This window comes from Falco cherrug, chromosome Z (assembly GCF_023634085.1).
Source record: "Falco cherrug isolate bFalChe1 chromosome Z, bFalChe1.pri, whole genome shotgun sequence".
Taxonomy (NCBI): domain Eukaryota; kingdom Metazoa; phylum Chordata; class Aves; order Falconiformes; family Falconidae; genus Falco; species Falco cherrug.
In genome coordinates this window covers 2,844,238-2,866,429 of record NC_073720.1, presented here as the reverse complement: position 1 = coordinate 2,866,429, position 22,192 = coordinate 2,844,238, and the positions used below count along the sequence as shown (strand labels likewise).

Genomic DNA, 22,192 nt, shown 5'->3' with positions numbered 1-22,192 from the left:
GCAAAAGGCTGCAAGTCATGCCCATAGTCTAACATTACGTATCATTAAATATGTAAAGCAAAGTCACCGCTTACCAGCCACTGAGGCCACGTATTTCAAGGGCACTACTTTAAGAAGTCAGATCCCGCCAAGCTTTTCTTCAACAACCCTAAATTGCAACACTTAATCATAGCTGCACACACCAGCCTTAACCCTGCTACGCAAATAGTCCCATGCATTTTGCTGAAATCTTGCAACTCATCACTTAGAGAATCATTAAGTCTATACCACTGCTAACAAGGTCATCTGGAGTGCCAGCAAGAGGGTTCAATATTCTTCAATGTAACTGAATAAAAGTGGCTGAATCACCTTTTTTCCTCTTTTTTTTTTTTTTTTTTTTTCCAGGTTGCAATTTATTTTCATCCCTTTACAGGTAACTGCTGTCTTGACTGGCTTTGGCAGGCCACCTTTCCTGGGGAATGACAATGACAAACCCAAGTTCACAGCTGCCTGCCCTCCTGCTTTGAATTTGTTAGATGACCCCCAAAGTCATCATGAAAAAGAAAGAAACAGCAGTGCAGCAAGGGGCTTTTTTTGCAGCCTTTCAGAAAGAAAACCTGCTGTGGACATTCTTCAGTCTGATCACACCTTTCTGGCACACTGCTGTTCTCCTGTGGTTTGCTAGGTCCAACTTTTTCCCCCCCTCAGGCTGCCAAGCACACACAAAGTTGGCCTCAAACTCATCTGACAACACGTTACCACCAAGAGTTACATACATGGATCATAAGGCTCAGGAAGTTCACAATGCACCCACCCTCAAAACCCACCTCTGGTTTTCCAACCTAAAGCTTATTGGCACGCACTCATGTTGTCCCACATGCCCCAAACTCACAGCCCCTGGCTTGTGGTCTCAAGGGGTTTCTTTGTGGACATGCTCTAACCTACTGCTTCCCAGGAGCTGAACGTGTGGCCTGGACACTCACCACAGTATGTGTAGATGTGGTTGGACTCAAGGAACCTGACTTTGAGGTTGTGGAGGACTGCAGGCTCGTGCAGGTAGCTCAGGGCCGTTAGGTCATTCTCTCCCACCAGGATATCTGGATTGCGCAGGAAAGGCAGCTCATTTCCTTGGTCAATAGGATATTCATAGAGCTGAAAAGACACACGCGAGGAACATGAGAACACAAAAAGTAACAGCCCCTTCAATGTCTTACAACCTATTCATAACTTAACTTATCCAAGCATAACTCCATCCTGATACTATAAAATACTTACACCTCCCACTCTAAATGGAATGAAAGCCCCTTTGAGCTAAATGCTATAGGGACCTGGCTGACATGCTACCAGGTAACAGATCATCCCCTTGGTATTTGAGCTGGCCAACAGACAGTCCTGGTGGACACTGATGGTCCGCAAGCATCAACCTGAGCATACCCGAGTTGTTTTCAGGTCAGCCTTGGGGCAAATAGCCTTTAGCCAGCTCTGAGCAGTAATAGGTACCATATAGAAAATCACAGTTTCATCTGACCTAAGCATCTTCACACTCTTTGAAAAGCAGCTTCATTTCAAACTACACCATATTCTTCCCATCAGAGCAATTTCTCAACTCATTTTTAATTCAAGTTACTTTTATACTCAAAATCCTACACCCCTTCAGGCAGAGGACATGGAGAAGCACAGAGCCCCTGCTGCTTCAATACCTGAAGAGCCAGGTTATGCTCTTGAAACATATGGCTGCCCATATGCTAACAATTTTTGACTCATCCCCAAATGAACAGCAGACCCAAAAGCTAAAAAAAAAGCGTAATTTTCTTCCTTTACAGTAAAGGAAAACAGAAATGGCCTATAATACTGCTTCCCACAGGGTGTCTCAGGAAGGGATCCCAATGCTCAGCTCCCAGAAGAAGGGAGGAATCCCAGTGTGCAAGCAAAAGGGCATCACTACCATTGCACTTGCACTGGATCGCTGCCCATGCAAACAGACCAAGAAAAACCCACCCAAGTCCACAAGAACAGGCTCAAGAGCTTCTGACAACCTCAGGCTTCTTTTATACTCCAATTCCATGTTGCCCATGCCAATTTTCAAGAGTCTGCACTCCGTCTCGCATCTTAATGGAAAACACACCAGGGATCCCTTGTGGTATTTAAAAATCAGCTCTTCATTCAGAGAGAGTACTCTTGCATACAGGGTACAGTCAGAAATGACAAAAACCATGAAAATTCACTTAAAGCACAAGGACAAAGGAGAAGCACTAAACAGTTGGGTAATGCACGTTGGCTGTCAGGAATAAAAGGCTTTCAACAGCTTCAAATCCCCCGAAGATACATATGCTCAGTATCTCCATCTGATGCACATATGCACCATTCCTCTTTGCTAAATATTTTCAGCCCAACATGATTTGGGTTCAGGCAGGGTTTAATACTGAAAAGCATCACACAAGTCTCTGGGAGCACCCACACTAAGCCGTGCTCTCTTGCACAACCTCAAAATGAGCCATTCCCGTGTTTCACCATGACAGCGACATGCTTATTAAGCTACTATCTACAACACCTAGTAATCCTTTAATCAACTTGTTCTTTCATGTTGCTGACCCTAAACTCTGCTGTACAAAAAGGCCAGATCTTGCAGGACTTCTTAGCCCCTTTGGTTTCTGGGGAGATATCCAGATTAAAGAGGAAAAAAGGTAAAGACCTATCCTGCCTCTCAAGTACTAGAACTGCTAAACATCTCAACCAGAAAAGAAGGATGGAGGGTGCAGTACTCAGCAATACATGCAGATGTACTTTGGCAGCCTGAGCACAGCAAGTGGTAGGTAAGAGCTGCTGCGGATGAGATGGGCACCCACCTGCACCCAGGCACCCATCTCTGCTGGGCACCCATTAGGGCTGCTCATGAAACCTGCCTCAGAGTCAAAGCCCGTAGTGCTTTTCACACCCTTCATAAGTTTCTTGCAAAGCCTTAAGCATTTGTGCTTGGTTTCTCCAAGGGTTCTATCTTCTTGCCTCAAGGCCAAGAAAAAAATATGTAAAAACCTGCCACAAGGGTAATCCCTGTGGTATCTGATGCCACTGGAAGGCAGAAACAAGCTGCTGTGTGCATTGACTGGAATGATGGAAGCATGCCCATCATAAGCATCATGTCACTGAAGAAAAAGATATGGTCAAATGATGATTGATATGACTTCGAACAGGAAGTAACAGACACAGGATGGTCCACGAGGTCCAGCCACAGGGCTACTGGACAGGGAGCCCACCAAGAACCAAGGGGCAGTGACTCATGGTCCTACAAGAACTGCCTGCTGTTTCCAAGGGACAGTGAGGTGGTATCTGTGAATCTCCTCATCTAGATTTATTACCATGGAGGGGAAAAGAGCATCTTCAAGAGCAGCACCATCCACACTCTACACCCTCCTCGGAAAGCTGCCCTGTGCTGGAAGGACAAACTGAGGAGGACATCAAATCCAGTCGAGGCTGACCTGGGAATAGCCAACAGCACCGTGCACTGGGTGCAGATTTCAACACGAATGACTTTCTTTGCAAACCTGGCACATTCACATATTGCATACAGCCCATGCTTTGCTGCTCTGAAAGAATTCTTTTGATGAACAGTCTAATCAAGCATCTCTCATTCCTGTTCTCCATCTTCTCATTAAGTAATATGGTGAAAATACTCCCCACAGCATCAAAATGGTTGGCTGGCAGGGGATGTGAATTACTCACTCTCCTCAGAGTCTTTTCAAATTGGAGAAAGTGGCTTCTACTAACTCTTCCAAGCAACAGACCAGACCACGCTCTAGATAATAAAGAAAGCCATACCTGCTCAGTGAAGAGAGCTGGCTTAGGTGGAATTCTTCGTGAAAAATATATTTATTCTTCGCTACACCAGGCACCACACATGGGAAATGCACCTCGTGGTGGGTATGCAGCACGGCTGCTCCCCACCCATAAGCCACCCAAATTTTGCAGCCAATGCAAATGCCATGGTTAACTACATCTGCAATCCCCCACCGTTAACCTAACATCCCACCACGTGAGGTTTTTGTGCAGGACAGAAAGCAACTGCTCTTCCCCAGCCTCCGTCATGCTTTGGAAATGATTTATCACTGGCTGCACACATGCCATGAGCCGTGGCTGCTGTTGCATTTGAAAGCAGCACTTGCTAAAAAACATCTACATTTAAATGAGTTTTCTCATATCTGTCTTTTAGAGTTTTTAATTTTTTAAAAAATAGAGAAAAAAGGGGTTTAAATAAGATTATACTTAAAGAGGAAAAACTAAGGTGTAGAGAAAGCTGTTGCACAGCAGTCACTTCTGCGCTCTATGTGATTTTTTTCCATTGGTACCCAAGTTTGAGTAGATGCTACCAGCCATGCTCTTTCCAATTTGTTCAGCAGTAAAAAGCACAAACTGATATTTCTAACATACTGCTGCTATTAAAAAAAAAAAATAATTCATTCTGATATCACAGACTATTACAGCTTTGCCAGGGGATGAAGACAGATGAGGGAGGTCAAGGGCTTTTCTCATAACCTACTATAACACAAGCGTCTGGGGAGGCAGCAGGCAAGGAAAAGCTGGAAGTGCTAAGGCAATAAAACACATTTTAAAATACTTCCTAAAAAATATGAGATGGCTCAGTCTTCTTCACACATCAATTCAAAGCTTTAAATTACTGAAAAGAATAATGATGTTCAAAAGCTTACAGTTTCATCTTCAAGTTTCAGATGGAGGCTTTTATCTCCTTCTTTGTAATCCTTGATAATTTCTGCCGATCTCCAAACTTCATCAGGGTCGGGAATCCAAACCTTAGTGTTCTGGGGATAGGGAGGAGGGGGGGCAGAGAAAGAAAGAAAAAAAAACTTAAACACAAGAAAACCTCAAGAAATTAAATCAGAAATAAATAATTCACCACGGATACAATTTCACACTCATTGTAATGTCAGCGCAGCTAAACCATTTATTTCAGGCCAAAAAAAAAATATTCTCATTTTAGGTTTGGGGGCAAATTATAGACCAGAAGTCTGATATTCAATCAGGCTTCTCCCGGACAAGGGGTACACTGGCTTCTAATCGATCTAACAAAGTAACATAGAGTCTCAAGGTAAATGTGGAATTTAATTTCCCTGGGAAAAAAATTAAACAGAACAGCCTTCCAGAGGCCTTTATGAAGTTACACAATTCACCCCCAGCAGACTGTACACCAAAGCGTATTTCTTTTGCACAAAACAACAACAGGTTGCTCTCCGCACAGCAAGCCCTAACCCAATCCTACTGCTGTGGAGCTAAGCAGGCAAAAGACAACACTAAAGCAAATTTCTTCAGTTGGAGGCAAAGCTGCAAACAGGCTTCAAGGTTCCAGGAAAATGTTTAGGTGCAATGTTCAACCTTTTTAGCATCTCCGAAGTTAGGGCCACCGTTATGCCTTCAAGGAGAAATCCCAAAGGCAGACCTGTACAGCCCAGCCAAACTGTCCATGAAGGGACAAAATCCAAAAGCAAGTAGCACCACTCACATGTAACAAGATTATGGCGTTACTCAAGAGCCGCAACACTTCCTGCTAATGAGATTTAATTGCTTTTATGATGCAGAGATAAATACTCTGCCCAGACTGCATAAAAGCGTCCCCCCCCCATGCAGAGCAAGGAACTGTTGCTGTGCCAAGACCTCCAGTACAACCCTCAGGAGCTGGGACAAATGCACTGCAGACCCAGCAGTAACCCTGCAACCTCCATCCATGTGTTTCCCTCACCCTCTACCTTTCTTTTTGCCAGAGCAGGCACCAGATTCCCTGCTCATGAGGCTGCCAGGGCAAGATCCTGACCAACAAGGAAGGCAAAACTGCTCCATCTCTGCAGGGAGTCACCTTAAGCCAGGCTTTTGTTGCTAGACATGGACCCATAAAAGCCAGCCTGATGCTGGACTCAGCCAGCCAACACAGTCAACAGGAACCCTTCAACAATCACTTATTTATTGGCATTTGGGGTGGCATGTCTCCTCCCAACTCGTCCTGCTGATTGCAGCAAGAACTATATAAACTTACTGTTACACAAAACACAAAGCATTGGGGGAAATCCTAGCAAATCCAAGCAACACCAGTACCATAGCACCAAAGATGGGTTTGGCCCTCATCTTAAAACCAAAACCCCAGCACACTACAGCCAAATAACTCTCATAGCAACCCAAGAGTTAAAGCAGAAGCAGCAGCCCGCTCTGCAGCTGAAGAGCAATAGATTTTTATATGTATCGCATGTGATTATTTTTAGAGCTGCTCAATAGCTACAGCAGCAGGAACCTTTAGATGTTAATGGAGCTCCACAGATGCATTGCTACAACAGCAGTTTTATCATAGAAGGGAAAATAAATAAATAAATAAATAGATTTTTCTTAGCATATCACCTCTCACCCCATGAGCCTTCAGTGTTTTCCCTGCCACAAGGAAGGGGCCAGTTTGAGACCCCCAGCCCAATCGCCCCTGCCCCCTCCAGCAAGCAGTGTTGCAAGAAACAAAACATCCCTGCAGCATAGCCAGAAGCCCCATCTTTGGCTGGACCATAAAAGGAGCAGGTGCAGCTGGCAAGATGGCAATGCATCACTCAGCTTTCCTCACCCCAGTTTCTCCAGGCTCCAACAGTACGGGAAGGGCTTCACAGACCACTGCTGCAGCTCTCATCCCTCCTGCAAAGTGCCTTGCTTGCCTTTTCATCCCCATCCCTGCGGTTTCATCCAGTGCCAGTTCTCTCCTGGCAGAAGAGCTATCAAACACGTTCTAGAACTGCCCAAAATAGCCAAGGAACAGGATGTACCTGGCCCAAGGCAGCTTCAAAAACAAAATGTTGCTGGTCTTGACTGGAGTCATGCAAATTCACCACCTGTGCGCAGGGCTGGGCTGAGCCATGGACCTGCCTGGACAGAGGGATGCAGAGTGCAGCACGCTGACGCCAAAGCAACCCAAACGCCATGATGATGCCTGCGCACACTTTGGTGGATGAAATCTGGGTTGACCTCCAGCAGCAGTAAGAGGTCACATCGGCCCCTCTCAGCAACTCATCACCAACCATGGCCAAGAGCCACCTAACACCCGGGTGAGATGCAAGGCTCTGCCACTGCTGGTGGAGGGTAGTAGCTCTCAGCACTCACTGCCCAGGGATGGACTTACAACGTGGTGTGGAAGACTTCACATCCCATCAGCCGCCCCGACCAGAAAACTACAGAATTTTAATGATAAAACTGATTTTTCAAAACTCTCTGTACACACACACAGGGGCAGAGGACCACACAGTACAGAAGGCAGTAAGACCGAAGTGTTTGTCAGGTCTCAGGAGCCCTGGGGTAAATTGTTCCCCAGCTGGGAGATCCCAAATGCAATTGCAGCTCCAGCAAAAACACTCCCCGCACCGAGCACTTCCCATCCTCCTAAGTAGCTGCAGGCTGTTAGAACAGGCTGTTATGAATGCATTTCCCCAAGCAGCTATAATGCTGTCATCTCGTGCATGCATGCACACATACATCCAAAACAAGGAGCCCTTTTTTTTTTGGCCTGTGTTTTCACCATCCTCCCCTCCTTGCTGAGAGAGCTCCAGCAGAGATACAAGTGCTCAGCCCTGCAGGCAGGGCAGGTGGCTACACAAACCCGCACCCAACCCTTCCCTTTCCTCCATAAATCCCACATATATTAAACCATAGACCGCTGAAATAAGAGCACTTTGTCATTCGTAGATCTTTACAAGGCAAGCTTTAATTAAAACCCGACAGGCCTTGGAGGCAGCCCATGTTGGGGGCACGCTGGAGCCCCATGCTATCATTGCCTGCCTTCCCTGACTCTTGACTTCTGTAACCTGCTCCCTCCAAAGCGACTTCACTCACCATACATTAGCCAATTAAATTCACATGGATGAAAGCCACCAGGCCACCAAAACCATGTCCCCAGGCAGGTACCCATCCAGGCAGGAATAGAGAATCTCTGTGAACCTCCACTTCCATAATATCACCTCTAGAGTAATTACTCCACTTTATATGCCATGTCCTGGCTTCATTAGCTTTAACCATTTAACTTCTGGAGGAGCTTGTTATAAAGGGAAAGGGCAAGTGGGTCTATCTGGAAGTCCTTGGACCAGAGAATTAGCTGGACTTCGGGCTCAGGAGACACAACCCTGGCTAGACCACTTAACCTCCCGATACTCCAGTGTCTCCATCCAGGAGGACAGAAAGAAAAGCATTTCTTTAATCCTGCAGGACATGTTTGAATGATGTGTTAGCATTAACCAGAAACAGTTCAGCATGTCCAGCCTCTCAAGAAAAAAATAAAATCTGCATTTGTTTTTGTTTGTTTTTTTTTTAAACCAGATTCCAAATAAAACCAAAGTGATTTGGTGCTCTTGAAGCCTCTTGCATTATTCCACCCAGCTTAAGCAGAAGCTTAATAAATTCAGTCCCCACCTTCTGATTTGATTTAGATTTTAGCAGGATGCTGCTGTGGATGCAGATTAAAACAAACATTAAATTAGAAGAGGCAGGTTTTGTTTTGCTGTTCAAAAGCCATTGGTGCTAGCCAAAGGCACTCCCAACAAACTCTGGGTGATGTGTTTGGTGGATGCTCCATCACATCAGGAAGGGATGCTGGTGTGCATGGAAGGAGACACGTCTGTATGAACCGAGTATAATCTTCCATTAAACTGAAAGAGTATAACCTTCCATTAAATTAAGAAAAGAAAAATGCTTAAAAATTAGCTATCTCAGTTTAGCCTGTTTGGTGGCTGCAAGTCTTCGTGGCAAGTTGGAAGTCAGCAAATCCGTCTTTATTATTATTGGATTTTAATCCCCTGAGTTATTTCAGGAATGGCAATACTCACAGCTGACCCTGAGAAGTTTTCACTGCTCCTGGGTCAAGGGCACTTTTCCAGGAGCATCCTTCCAACAGGACTGCAGCAAGAGGGAGGGCACGACAGAAAACCCACAATACTGTCAATACAACAACACCAACCTCCTGTGCTATTAGGAATTCAGTAACAAAGATTAAGATACAGTGTCTCATGACTAAGGTTCTTCCACATAGGTTAAGGAAAACTTACGAAAAGACTTCAGTAGCAACCAGAGACAGTGATGTGCACCTTAGAAAAATCAAAGGTGAACACACAAATGTGAACTAAGAAAGATGTGAAGATTAGGAAAATTACCTAGATATTTTTCTTCATAAAGCAAGCACACTCCTACTTTTTCCCCTTTGCTCAGGCTTATTGTCAACCTTATTTAACACTCTTAAAAGAAATAACATGGTCCAGTATTACTGTATGCTCCTGAAGAGGACAAAAACATACAAAAGAAAAACCAGCATGAGCTTCAGTCCTGGTTTCCCCAGAATACTGGCATTTATACATACAGCATGTGAATGGTTAAGCAGCTTGCTTTGAAACAGTCCAACCATCACCCTGCAGCTCTTACAAGCCACCTATTACTTAAAATTAAAAGTTTTCCCCAACTTTGCTTTTCCCAAGTAAAAAAAGCAAAATACACACTCTACCTCAAATTAAAAGTGATCATATCAAGCAGCACAACTCAGGGTTTGGATATAATTTTTCTTTTCCCTATTTGTTTTTAAACCACTATTTAAATGATCTCTGTGGAGTTATCTTTAAGAGACTCTTGCAGCAAAAAAACAGGACTCTCCTTGCAGCCACTGTACATGGATGCTAACAGACCTGCTTCTAGCTCTGCACTAAAGCAAACAAACTTCTCTTCATTAATTTGCACTGGGTGTGCAGTCCTGGGCTGAATTGGGGTCACCGCCACATGTGTTTTTGTCCATCCACTGGCATTATGCCCACTGCAGCAGGATCCCACATCCCTTGTGATTAACAGGTGGTTATGGAGTTGTTTAGTTGTGCTAAATGTGCTTGTGCAAACCACCATGCTTGCTGGTGCTAGGAAAAGCCGCTCGATGGGTGCTGTCAGCAGGAGGGCATGGAAAGGCATCAGCTCCAGGGCTCTCCTGGGTGCCTTGCAGCCTTAAAAATCCATTCTACCCCACTTGGCAGATCCTCAGGAGAAAAATCTGCTTTGCCTGTGACACAGCAAGGCACAGGCAAGTTCTTCAGCAGCAGAGCAAAAACCTCTCTGGTAAGGGACTTGTGGATCATTAACTTTTTATTATTATTTACAATATTGAACATCAGGGCAGATGGCAAACCATAATCCTCCCTTTCCAATCCTCCGAACAAGACTTTTCATCCCAGGAGTGATTTCTCCCCTGCCCGACAGACAAGCAAAGCCCATATTTAGGTCAGAGCTCCCCAAGCTGCACCGCGACTCGAGGACCCACTGACCCCTGCATCTCACCCCAGGCTGGCTTCTTCATTTGCTGTCAGGTACCACTGGCTGGCAAACCCTCACAAGGGTCAGGAGGGGATGGCAGAGAGTTTCACCGTTTGGTACAGAGCAGGCAGGGACACTCATGTTGTACTCCTCTCCACTGCCATTTCTACACCAGTACATAATGGTGGGACACCACACATGAGCCCAGCACCCCCAGCACAGTCAGAGGGCATCTGCTCATAACAAAGACCTCTAACAGGAAAAGACCCACTTCTTCCTCACCATAAGAACCCAAAAAGGCTGAAAGGAGAGGTCATGACTACCAAATCAGCATTTCAACACACAGCAAGGAACACACACTACCCCAACATCATGCTCAAGGAGCAGGGAAAAAAAATAATAGTGGTTTACTTGTTAAAAACAAAAAACACCTCATTTTGAACTACAGAATGCAAACACTAACTTGCTGAGAGTGTCAAATGCAAAGGGAAGGCAACAGCACGCTGCAGAAACATCTCTGGTTCCTCAGCGTGAGAACAGGCAATTTGTGTATTTCCAGGACTGATAAAAATGCACAAATCCAAACAGTCAAGCCAAGGCCGATAAGCATATGTACATCTTGCCTCAAACTCCCCATCCTACTTGTGCTATCAGTGCAGAGACGGACCCAGGGAAAGCACGTAAATGCACACCCAGACCATGGCCACATCAAGGCAGGGCTCCTGAATTTTGGGAAGCATCTCTGTTCATCCCACAGCACTGTAGGGGTCGCTGGATTTGAGCTAGCAATGCACACGCTTCGCTGATGTCTCCTAGGTACAGGGCTATTTTCCTTCCCCCAAAGAGCTGTCACACTGATGGATGGCTCCACGTCTCCCACCAGCACTAAATCTGCTCTATTTCTCTTTGCTGAATTTTATTCCCCTGCCCAAATTAACTCAAGATGATGATTTGCATAAAGTGTCACAGCAGCTGAGCAGTACTCAGCTGCTCGGACAAGCAGCCTCTGCAGCATTTATCCACTGGCTCGTTAGCAGCATTTCCAATAAAGGGGCATTTAAAAGTCCTCAGTTCATCACTGCACTGCCTTCACCTCACCACCAGCAGAAGTAAAACTGGCACTGAGCAGAGCAGGGCTGCAGGCAAGCCCTGACACCAGGACAGAAATACTGGGGGTACCCTTGAAGGCTTTGCTTTACTTAATACATGATTTCCAGGACAATTTCCAGGGCTAAGCAAGTGTCTCATGTAACCAACAGTCTTCCCATCCTTTCCCCTACCATTTCCTCCACAGTGTCTCAGCGGTGCTCATTACTTCAGGCTTAATTAAGACTGACAAGTTCAGAGCCAAGGTCTCAGGCACACACACAGCCCTGCTCTCACTGCAGCAATGGGCTGAAACGTAAAACCCCTCGTGCATTAAGTCATTAGATGCTGCAAAACCAGAGAGATCCCTAGGTGCTTTGGGACAGTGCAAACAAACCATTCTGTTTTAATTTTGGGGGAAAAGCAGTCCCTTTCCTGGGCTGGGAAGCGATCCCCTTGTAGGCTGCAAGACCAGGATTTGCTCCAGGCACTGCAACAACTCTTGTATTTTTACTTTGCTCCTCTACTCTTTAAGAAACAACAAAACCAAACCTCTCTGCCAGGGTCAACAAGACTTCACCCACAGGGGATGTGCATTATCACCTGCATTGCCGCTAACGAACCATCTCACAGCAGCTTGAGATGCTACAGGAGGAGCACTGTGCCTGTTTAGCTGGAGCTGGCAGCACTTGGGGTCTCGCTGTCCATCTCCTTCTGCAGCAGTGCCTTTCCAGCCTTGCATCAGGTTGAGCACAGGAGCCCTTCATCTTTGGTTGCTCTGAAGCAGCATTAGCATAGCAAAGGCTGAGAGCTGCCAGCAGGACAGGTAGGCTGCTGCCTGCTGCAAGGACGCAGCCAGGAGCCTGATGAAAACATGGGGTACGAGGCAGGGCTGCCCCTCTGGATGTCTAAGCCTGGATTTAAAGCACATGCTGCACAGGAAAATTTGCTACAAAGCCTGGCAAAGCCCCCACAAAACTTAATATTCACTAGCATTAGAGAGCTGCACCAAGAGATGCCAGCAACTGGTCTGCTGGGTGGGAGACTTCACCCCAGGTCGTGTCCCAGGAGTAGCGCCAGGAGAGGGGATCACCACCCCAGCGAGCCACAGAAAGCACCAAGGTTCTCTTCTATCAGGCCCAGTGCAGCCCTGCGAGACACTCACCACTTGCTCTACAAGACGCTGACCATCACCTCTGCCCCACTGCCAGAAAGAGGAATGCTCTGCAACCCCCCTAAATCACTACAGAGTCGCTGGGGAAGCACAAAAGGTCTGGCGATAAAGCCACTCCAAATAATCATGCACTTGACTTGCAGCTCATTGTGAAAGAGCTGCAGGCATCAGGGCAGCAGCAGTTTGGAGCAGGCGGCTCAACACCCCTTTCCCAAGCACCTCCCCTGGGTCTGGCACCCACGGGGCACTCACAGCCACGCTCCAGCACCACCCACCCAACCCTGCTCCTCCAGTGCTCCTTACCTCTTCTTCCAAGCCACTGATTAAAAATTTGGCACACCATGAAGGATCAAGAAAAAAATCCTTGACCCAGTGTCCAAGGGGAATCAGGATGAGACCTGTGGTCCTAACTCAGCTGTGCAAGCCAGGTTTCTTTATTCCATTAAGGATTACTGGGGGTTTACAGACTTTCTCTTTTTTTGCCTTTTTAATTAAAAACCCCACACAGGGGTCAAGCGTCTCCATAGCATGACTTCTACCAAACAGCTTGTCATATTGCAAAAGTTAAATCCTTCCAGGCTACTTTGTGCAAATCCCTGTTGATTGGCATTAATTACCCTTCTCTCATATAATTCTCAATTAATCAAAACTTTGAGTAGTGCTGTGGTATAATCTTGTCTTCCCAGCTCCCTTTTCCATCTGAACTCCACCTAAGCACCCTGATGAACATATACTGGATCCAAAACATGCTCGATATACACCATATACATTTGACCACTAATAAAGTAGTTTTAAAACAGCCTCTGGGTTTCAATTAAGTAGTTAAAAATGGCCTTTCACTCTGGGTTTTCACAGTCTTCCATCTATAACATAGCCTCATGATGCTTTAGGGAAACTCATAAGCATGTTCATTCCCCAGTGCAGTGACCACCCTCCATTATATGATTTTATATGAAAACAGTTCTGTGAAGAGCCTGGCTCAGTGGCACAGGGCAGCCCTGGCCACAAGATGCAGTCAGGGGACACATTTTCCACTGGAAACGTTAAAAAACGTGGCCAACTCTAGGCTGTAATTGCAGTAACACACATGGCATTTACGGTGTCACAAGCATCTTCCAAAACTCAGGGTACAAGTCACCTCAGCCCTCACTTGAGTGCTCAGCTATCCTCCCTACCAAGCACTGCTATGCCCAAACAGCACCACCAAAATCTACATTTAATTGCAAGGCAACCTCTCCATCAGACCGGATTTTCAAGCTTATTAGAAAGAAGTAATTGGATTAATCAACCTATATAGTTATCCCTCACCTCTCTAGAACTCATGTGTTAAAAAACCCTCTTGGAGCATCACTCCATGCATGCTTAATTCAAAGGAGTTTTGACCGATAGTTTTATTTATGGGGCATTTCTTCAGCACTTTCTAACCAGAGGGGTGTGCTGCAAGACCCCCAGGCCGTTTTCTACATCCTTTTCATTGCTGAGCAGCTGAAGGAAAACAAACTGATTACTGGGGATTTAAGTAAGCAACATTTTACTGGTTATAATTAAGAAATTCCAGCAATAAGGGTTGTTAGCAAGGACACATTAGACACCCGGAGAACAGCACCAGGGATCAAGACACGAAGCTGATATAAGTAAGTTTCATCAAATTATTTGAAGGGGTGATCAAACACACACTCCCACTTGCTTAGGAATGGCGGTGGCACAGAAAATGTCTCCTGGAGCGAAGGACTCTCTTGCATTTTCATTTCATTGCAGTAATTTCCAGGTCTTTGGGAACATTATTTGCACCCAGCCCTGCTTTTTCCAGGATGTCTGCATGTCCAACCCTCAGGTGCGCAGCTGTGCAATGAGCTACTCTATATTAGCATATGAACTTTGCCTCTTCTCCCCAGTGAGACATAAGCTGAAATTGGTTCAAATCACATCTCCAAGAAAAATCAAACAAAAGGTGATTTCCTTTTTAATAAATAAAATAGAAAGTACAGGATGGCTAGACAGTCACCTGTTTTCCTCTCTATTCCTTCTAATAACTTCAGCTGTCCAGCCACAATACTGACATTTTGGCTTTCCAGAACTTCCAGCACTGATACCCTGCAGCCTTTTATTTATACCACACAGCAGCTCCCTGGAAAAAATCCCCTAAATCCCATACAGTTTTCTCTAACAAATTTAGTGGAGATAAGGAAGGATGCAGGAAAAAACACCTCCACCAACCCCTAAATTCTGAATTGCAGGAGGAGATCTGAGGGGTGATGCCGCTAACAAAACAGCATTTGTGTTCTGCAGGAAGGGCTCGAGATCAAAATGCAGAAGACTGCCTAAGTAGAGGGAGGGTTGCAAGAAGGGCAACTGCACCCACATAAAATGAAAAAAATAAAATAAAATCTAAAATCTAAATGCGTCTTTTCTAGCCTTCACCTTCTGGTTTGAATTTCTCCCCTGACTTGGAAACTTCCTCTGTGTGTTAGGCGCATCCAAGGTTATGTTATCTCTTCCCCTCGCAAGGGCAGATGACCCACAGCAGCACACAAACACACACTCCTATGCAGATCAAACACAGCTATCACAAAACATCAAAGTGTCCACACAGCAAAGCACCGAAAATCGAAGGAGAAAATAAATGTTAAAAAAAGCTATCACAGTCACCAGGTGCTGTCTCTTCCTTCCCCATTCCCACAACAAAACCTCTCTGTTGTGTGTCTCTTGGATCGACACACGGGACAACATCTGTAACCCAGCAGATGTATTTACTCATTTATATATTCCTCCCTGTCTTACAGGAGCTTTTTTTTTATTCCTCCCAAGCAGTTACACGCTACCTCTGGGCACAGGCAGCACTGAGCGGACAGCAGGTGCAGAGTTTCAATGCAGGTAAGTCCCAGCTCTCGCTCTTCCCATCATCACCACCAGCATCACATCACCCCAGGGACACCCCAGCTACAGGATTTCTATCCCACTACACATCACCCAGCTTATGAGGGTTTTGCTCCAAGACCGGAAAACCCAGTTCCCACTCAAGGAATGTGTTTCCTTTTGGGAAAGACATGCATTTATGGTCACACTTTGGCCAGTGCCACTTGCCTTGAAGCCACCGGGTACCACCAGCACAGTTTAAGAACTACAACTTGTTTCAAGCAGCACTAGTTAACATCTCCTCTAGGGAATGACTTCATGTTTTGCTAGGCAGCTGAATAAAACAAGGGGAAAAAAACTAAACTGAATTGAAGAAACATTATGCTACCCAGTTTACTTTTCTGTGAAAGCAAAGCTTTTTCAAACTCTGCTGCTAGCTCCCGGCTCATAACATACATGCCCACTATCTTCCGCCTTTTCTGACAAAATACTCCATCCAAGACCTGCAACTCCCATGGGCCAGAGGCTGGATGGGGACACCTGAACTTGTGCAGCTACCTTCAGCCACTGCCATGGGCAAACTGGCACACATGAGGCCCCAGATAACCCACAGCATCACTCACATTATGGGTTTGTCCCACAGGACCTCCAAACGCATCAAAAGAGGAGTGGTCTTGCACATCCATGCAGGCAGCAGTGATTTAGGACCCTGCTCACAACGGGGCAAAAAGCAGAGAGATGCTGAAGCAATGCATGTCCCTTCATAGCTGCTCCTTCTTCCAGTTGGCCACCCTTTATCTCCCCCTTGGGCTAGAAGGTGTTTTCCCCTGTCCAACACCACAGAGAAATTGTAGTCTGCTGTAAATTTTCAAAAAGGTATTTTTAAGTGCTGTCTTAAGAAAAAAAAAATATCCCTGTTTGGATCACTGCATCTGGCCATCACTTATAGCCGCCCAACCTGTGAAGCACATATCAGCACGTTGGTCCTGGGAAAAACCCAGTTGCACAGTGTGTTGGGGCTGCCCACACCTGGTGGGAAGCCAGGCGGGCACGGGGGGCAAGGCACAATCCTCACCATCACCATGGTGCCCAAACCGCTCCAGCCTTTTCAAACCTCATATGCAGATCAGCAAAGACTTTTCTGCCTAATAGTAAGCATGCAATGAGTCCAAATGTGTATTTTAGGAACAATTTCCAAAGCCTTTAGCACCCCTGCCTTGCCAATAGCCCCTTAATGACATGCATTTCAAGTTCCACAGCAGTCAGCCTTTGAAATACTATTGCCTTTCCCAGAGAGATGCATCCACACCAGCTCCCTCCCAGCAACTAACGGGAAAACCAGCTGCTGCAAGCCAATGGCTGTCAGCTCAACAGGTTGCAAGAAAAGAAATCACACTCGTCCACCTCCTCCTCAATAGGAACATCCAATTTAGAGAAATACTCTATGTTATGTTGTTCATAGGCATTTCTTGTTAAGCCATTGCTGCTAAGGCACCCACCAGCATCTTCAAGTGGATGCCATGTCCAGCCTTTCACTTCTCTCAATTTTGGATTTGCTGGATGAAGGTTCCTCATCCCATAAGGGCCTCAGCATAAGCGTGGATGTTAAACAGTTTAGTCAGAAGCAGTCGTATCAACATAACTAAAACCTCAAGCAACATTCAGGCATGCAACGTGATGCAGTAGGCTGTAATGCTTCTTTCCTGTCTATGAAATGTCTCATGTATGTTTTTAGTACGAGCTTTCTTCAACTGTCTAGAACTTGATCTAGATCTTGTCTGAAGATCCATTCCCCCACATACCTAGTGCTAAGTGCCACGCAAGCTCTGGAGCATTAAGCAAATGCCAGTGCAGGAGATGCCCTTGCAGGACCTCCCCTTTGCAGGGGCCTCGGCGTTGTCTGAAAGCCAAGGGCACAAGCACACGATGGCACCAGACAAGGGACCACATCTCCACAGGCTTCAGCAGCACAGCCGGCACTGGGAAGCAGCTCAGGAGAGACATCACCAAGGCATGGTATATTTTTGGTGTCCATAAATAAATGAAATACAGGTCCTTTTTGGAGGGACCAGCAGACAGCGTCTTCCATATATGCAGAGTATAAATGACTCCTCCATTCACAGACAATTACAGTCAATGAATAACTTAGATGAAAGGGATGATGATGCTGTTATCCCCAAGCCAAACATGACCCACATAGCTGAACTCCCAGAGCTTAAGAAACACAGAGTTAAAACTCCCAGAGCAACCTTAGCCCTGCTTCACACCATGGCTGCAAAGGTCCAAGGTATTTTAACCTTCAACTTGGACAGTTAAAGGCACTTTTTGACTTCTTGCCCCAAATCAAGACAGTTTTTCAGGCATACAACACAGACACCTCTTGCCTGTAGAAGCATCCTGTGCTGTGATCCCATCACCCAGCCTACTGAGAATACACACAAGCATCAAGCCTGACTGCAGGATTAAGCTGAAAGTCGTGATCTGAACTTTAGTTATTCTCCATCCATGTCAAAACTGCCTAGAGGAACTGAAAAGGGTTCCCCCACCCCAGCTGGACACAGCTGCGCAGATAAGAGTCACTTTTCCACTACTCGCATCCCACGAAAGCTCTCCTAAGTGACATCAGAAGTAACTGAAGTATTACTGTGCTTTGAGCACAATTATAAGCCTTTACTCAAGCAATAGGTATTAAATGTTGAATTTCAGCTGAACTCAGAGCAGTTTTAAGTAGAAATTCTAAGAAAAAGGTTATTTATATATATAAAAATATTTATTTATAAAATGAAGCCACAAGAGTAGGAATCAGAATTTGGAGTTAATTTCTCATCAACTTATCCTGTCGGAAGAGCTGTAATTTCAAGCTTTCTGCTTTTCAGGCCACCTCAGGAGGGTAGGCAGAGCTCAGTGACTATCACAGGGACAGTGGCCTCACTGAGGCAGCACCAGGAACCCAACTGCAGAATTACCCAAAGCTCAGCTAGCAGCTGAAAGTAGGTTTCCATCACATCCCAGACTTCTCCACTTGAATCAACTCCCTTTTCCCCTTAAAGCCACAGAGGTATCATCAATACCCATTTCCCCAGAAATTTCAGAATATCAGATGCAAGCCCCAAGTTACCTTAATTACTGGGCTATAATTCATGAAAGTAAGGCATAACAAATTGGGGTATGGGATGTTTAAGGAATAAAATAACCTCAAACCACTGACTTGATAAACATAAAAGTCATTGAGATTCAGTTTTTATCAAAGAAATCATGCCCTTGCCTCTGCTCCTCCCAGTATATTGAGATAAGCAGTGCATAGGTGCTTTCCAAACTTAGGACCAAACTCTTCACCTCCTTCATGCACCAGCCAAGCTGTCTACCAAATACCAACCAGCCTTTGCCACCATTTCAGTTTTCCTTCTCCCCACGGCACCTCTCACCCTGCTGCTCCCCGATAAGCCAGTGCTGAGCCCTTATCAGAGCATTATTAAAGCTACTATTGGAGCACAGCCTCCTTATTCCCAGCTACGGTGGAGATAAGACCCACTTTCTGTAAATAAACAGTACATTCAGAAATACTTGAGTAAGAGCAGAGACTTGAATGAGAGAGGAACAGGTCCTACCAAAGCATCAGCAAGATTGATTAAACAGCAGAAATGCAAATATTTGCTTTCCCCTCCTCTCCTGCATTGTCCTCCCTTTCCTCCCTGCATTGTATTTGCAAGACAGGGTCACTTCCAGATGCAAAGCTAAAGGATGTTCCCAGCAGTAACTGCACCACACTGGAAAGCCCCCTGTCAAGCAGCCCTGCGGACCAAAACCAGCCTGACCCAGTGCCCAGGGGACCTGCTGGTCACCTCCTGTTGGATCTTCCTTGATGATTTCAATCATTCCCCTACAAAGGTGGTGCAGAATCCCTACATTTCCATGCTCCCTCTCTTTCTGGCATTTCTAGCCACAGCAATGTGGATCGAAGTGCCAGCCTAACGCGTTTTGGAGAAGCCACCTCAGTCAAAACACAACACTGCCCAAGTCTTTGCAATGTCTGCAAAGATGACACCAATGGCCACAGCAATGCAGGAGCAGGGGACAAAGTGGCCATCACCAATGGGAACAGCACAGCCACGAACCAAGCTCATTTTGGCTGCCAGCACTGATATTCCACTGAGAAACCCAATGGAGTGGTTTTCACAAGAGCTCTTTTCATAGGAAAGCAGTTTAACCTGTTTAAAGGATATTTTAGCCTGTTCTCAGAGGTTTTCTCTCCATCAGCTACCAGCAAAGCACTGTCAGAAGGCTAGGCTTTGTTTGAAAGTAAACCAGCACACCTCAGCATTCCCACTGCCTGTTTCCAGCCAGAAATGCTGGCTGGGAAAGCTCACAAGCTGGGATTTCCTTGTTCTTCCTACACTTTTGAACTCCCTTCAGGATTTACAAGCACAGAAGAAAGCCCAAATCCCATTTTGCACCGACACAGGGGAAAACAAGTTACAAGTCTCTCCCTATCACAAGATATGAAAGGGTAGGGGCTGCTCCAGTAGCCAGACTGCTGCAGTTCAATGTTATCAACGGTCCTAACACATGTTTAATTGCTACAGCAAATTTATCCCCAGCATCATATGCTCAATCTGCAAGAGACATCCCCAGAAACTGTTTAAATCTCCTGAAGTGGGAAGTTCTCTGAGCATGTGGAAGGGACATGCAATATAAGTAGAGAGATCAGCAATCTCTAAACACACACAGGGGAGCTCAGGGCTCTCTAATTCCACAGGCTCACAGCATCCTCATGGACCAGAGAAGCTCTCAGTGAGACTCATGCTGGTGAAAAGGATGCTGTTCCAGCATGCAGCTGCAAGACATTGCCACCAGCACAAGTAGCATTTGGTTACTGAAGGGACACCTAAACCCTGAAGAGACGGATCGAGATTTCACATGCCACTTCAGCCCCACAAATGTTCAAGGCTGATTTAGCGGCTAAATGACACTACCATACTTTCACACCTGCCTTGACTGCCCACATTCAGTGCAATCAAGTGTTGATGGGATGAAGGAAGCTCCACCCACCCCCTCGCTGCAGGTGTATTACCAGAGCACAAGACCTACACATGGCTTTCTGGTGGCTTAGTTTTTCTTCAGCTCTACCTGAAAATAAAGGGTGAACAAAGCTAAGTCTCCATTTTTAACTGGCCTGCTTCCATAAAACAACTTAAAACATCCTTAACACAACCCAGCTCAACCATCTAACATGAATCCTTTTGATGAGTGCTGTGACTCCCAAGAAACTCCTCCAAGCCTCAATCATGGGCACTGGACAACTGTGTTAACACAGCAGTCAGCTTTAAAGCAGACATAAATCAGACAAAAAACATGTAAGAGGCAAGGGTCAGTGCTGTTTATGGGGTTAAAGCAGGTAAGGCAAATGCAGCCAGGGCCCTTCCGTCTCTTGGAGCGTTTCAAAAGCTATGCAGCTCTCAAGTCACGAGCCATGGTTCAAACCTGCATTTGTTTCCAGCACATCCAGCTGCTGGGCTGGCTCTTTCAAGCCTTGACCACCACACTTTGCTCTGTCCTGACTTGCTAAATTACATACGTTTTGTGTGAGCAGGAGGAGTGGAGCCAAGTCCTTCCAAAACGGGCTCTTCCCTCCCAGACAAATTAACTATATTGAAGTTTAGCCTGACTGCAGGACAGGTTTGTCCAGATCCCAGATGTATTTTAGCTCTTCTCAACCTTCCATCTGCTTCGTAGGCACGTGAGAGTGAGCAGGCAGGCACCAGCAACACCGGTGCTTACAGAAGCAGCAAGACCACCTTCCTGCCTGACTACGTACCATCGCTCCTGAGTCATCCAAAGATCACACAAGCTCTCAGCATCACACATGACTTCAATCCAGGCTTCAACATCCGCTGCTAATGCTTCAGAATTGCACTTAAGTATTTCAAGGGACACAATGATAATTTGAAGTTCAGAGCCCCCATGAATACCCAGTGATCAATTCACCAAACAACCCAGAGATATGTGCAAAGGAAATGGATTTATCTAGAAAAGAACCAGGGCTACACACCTTGCAGCTATCACAGCAACAGCACATAAAATCAGCATTTACCAACAGAGATGCACCCAAAAAACTGTTAAGTCTACTAGCTTTGAAGCTTAAAGGCAGAAGAAGCAAGACTTTAACTTCAGGAAGGCACTAACTTGCTTGGTAAAGATGCTTAAAGCTTGTTGTAGCATGGCTCTCAAAACAAGAGAATCTGGGCAACACTTAGAAAATGAGCACCTTTTTTACTGTAGAAGAGCAGCAACAGAGTCACGGCTACAGGCAAAAATAAAATCAAAAATAAAAATTAAAAACCAGCCACAGCTGAACGATCATACAAAAGATTGTTTTCAAAAATAACAATAGAAGTTTTAAATACTTGGATCCCCTTCCAGAAGCCAGCAGAAGTTCCAGCACAGCCTTAAGGTGGAGTTTCCCCAAAAAAAACCACTGCCCATGCAGCACAACTCATCTTCCCATTTTCAGGTGGGCTCTGACATTGCTCCCTTGTGTTAGATACTCACACCAGCAAGGCAAATTGCAAGAAATTGCCAGAGTTTACCTACAATATGAAGTTAAGACAGAAGTGTTGTTGCTGTACTCTGGAAGGATTACAAAACTATGTTTAATAAGAGGTTATAATAAGTTTTAGGCATACTTTTTGTTGTTTTTGTTCAGCTCATACAGCTGCAAAGATAAAACCCTGAACAAAGGAACAGCCACAACAAGCTGCCTGACAGAACTTGCAGTGCTGAAAATCATGC

General features: G+C 45.6%; 1 protein-coding gene across 2 annotated transcripts in view; it reads right to left on the bottom strand.

Moving 5' to 3' along the window:
- Positions 1–22,192, bottom strand: part of MYO5B (myosin VB) — a 148,950-nt gene that overhangs the window by 114,822 nt on the left and 11,936 nt on the right. For both annotated transcript variants that reach the window (XM_055698330.1, XM_055698329.1), the window contains exons 2-3: positions 4,683–4,793; positions 963–1,131 (exon numbers count right to left, since the gene is read on the bottom strand). In XM_055698330.1, the coding sequence (XP_055554305.1) occupies positions 963–1,131; positions 4,683–4,793 (280 nt within the window). The remainder of the gene's footprint in view (positions 1–962; positions 1,132–4,682; positions 4,794–22,192) is intronic.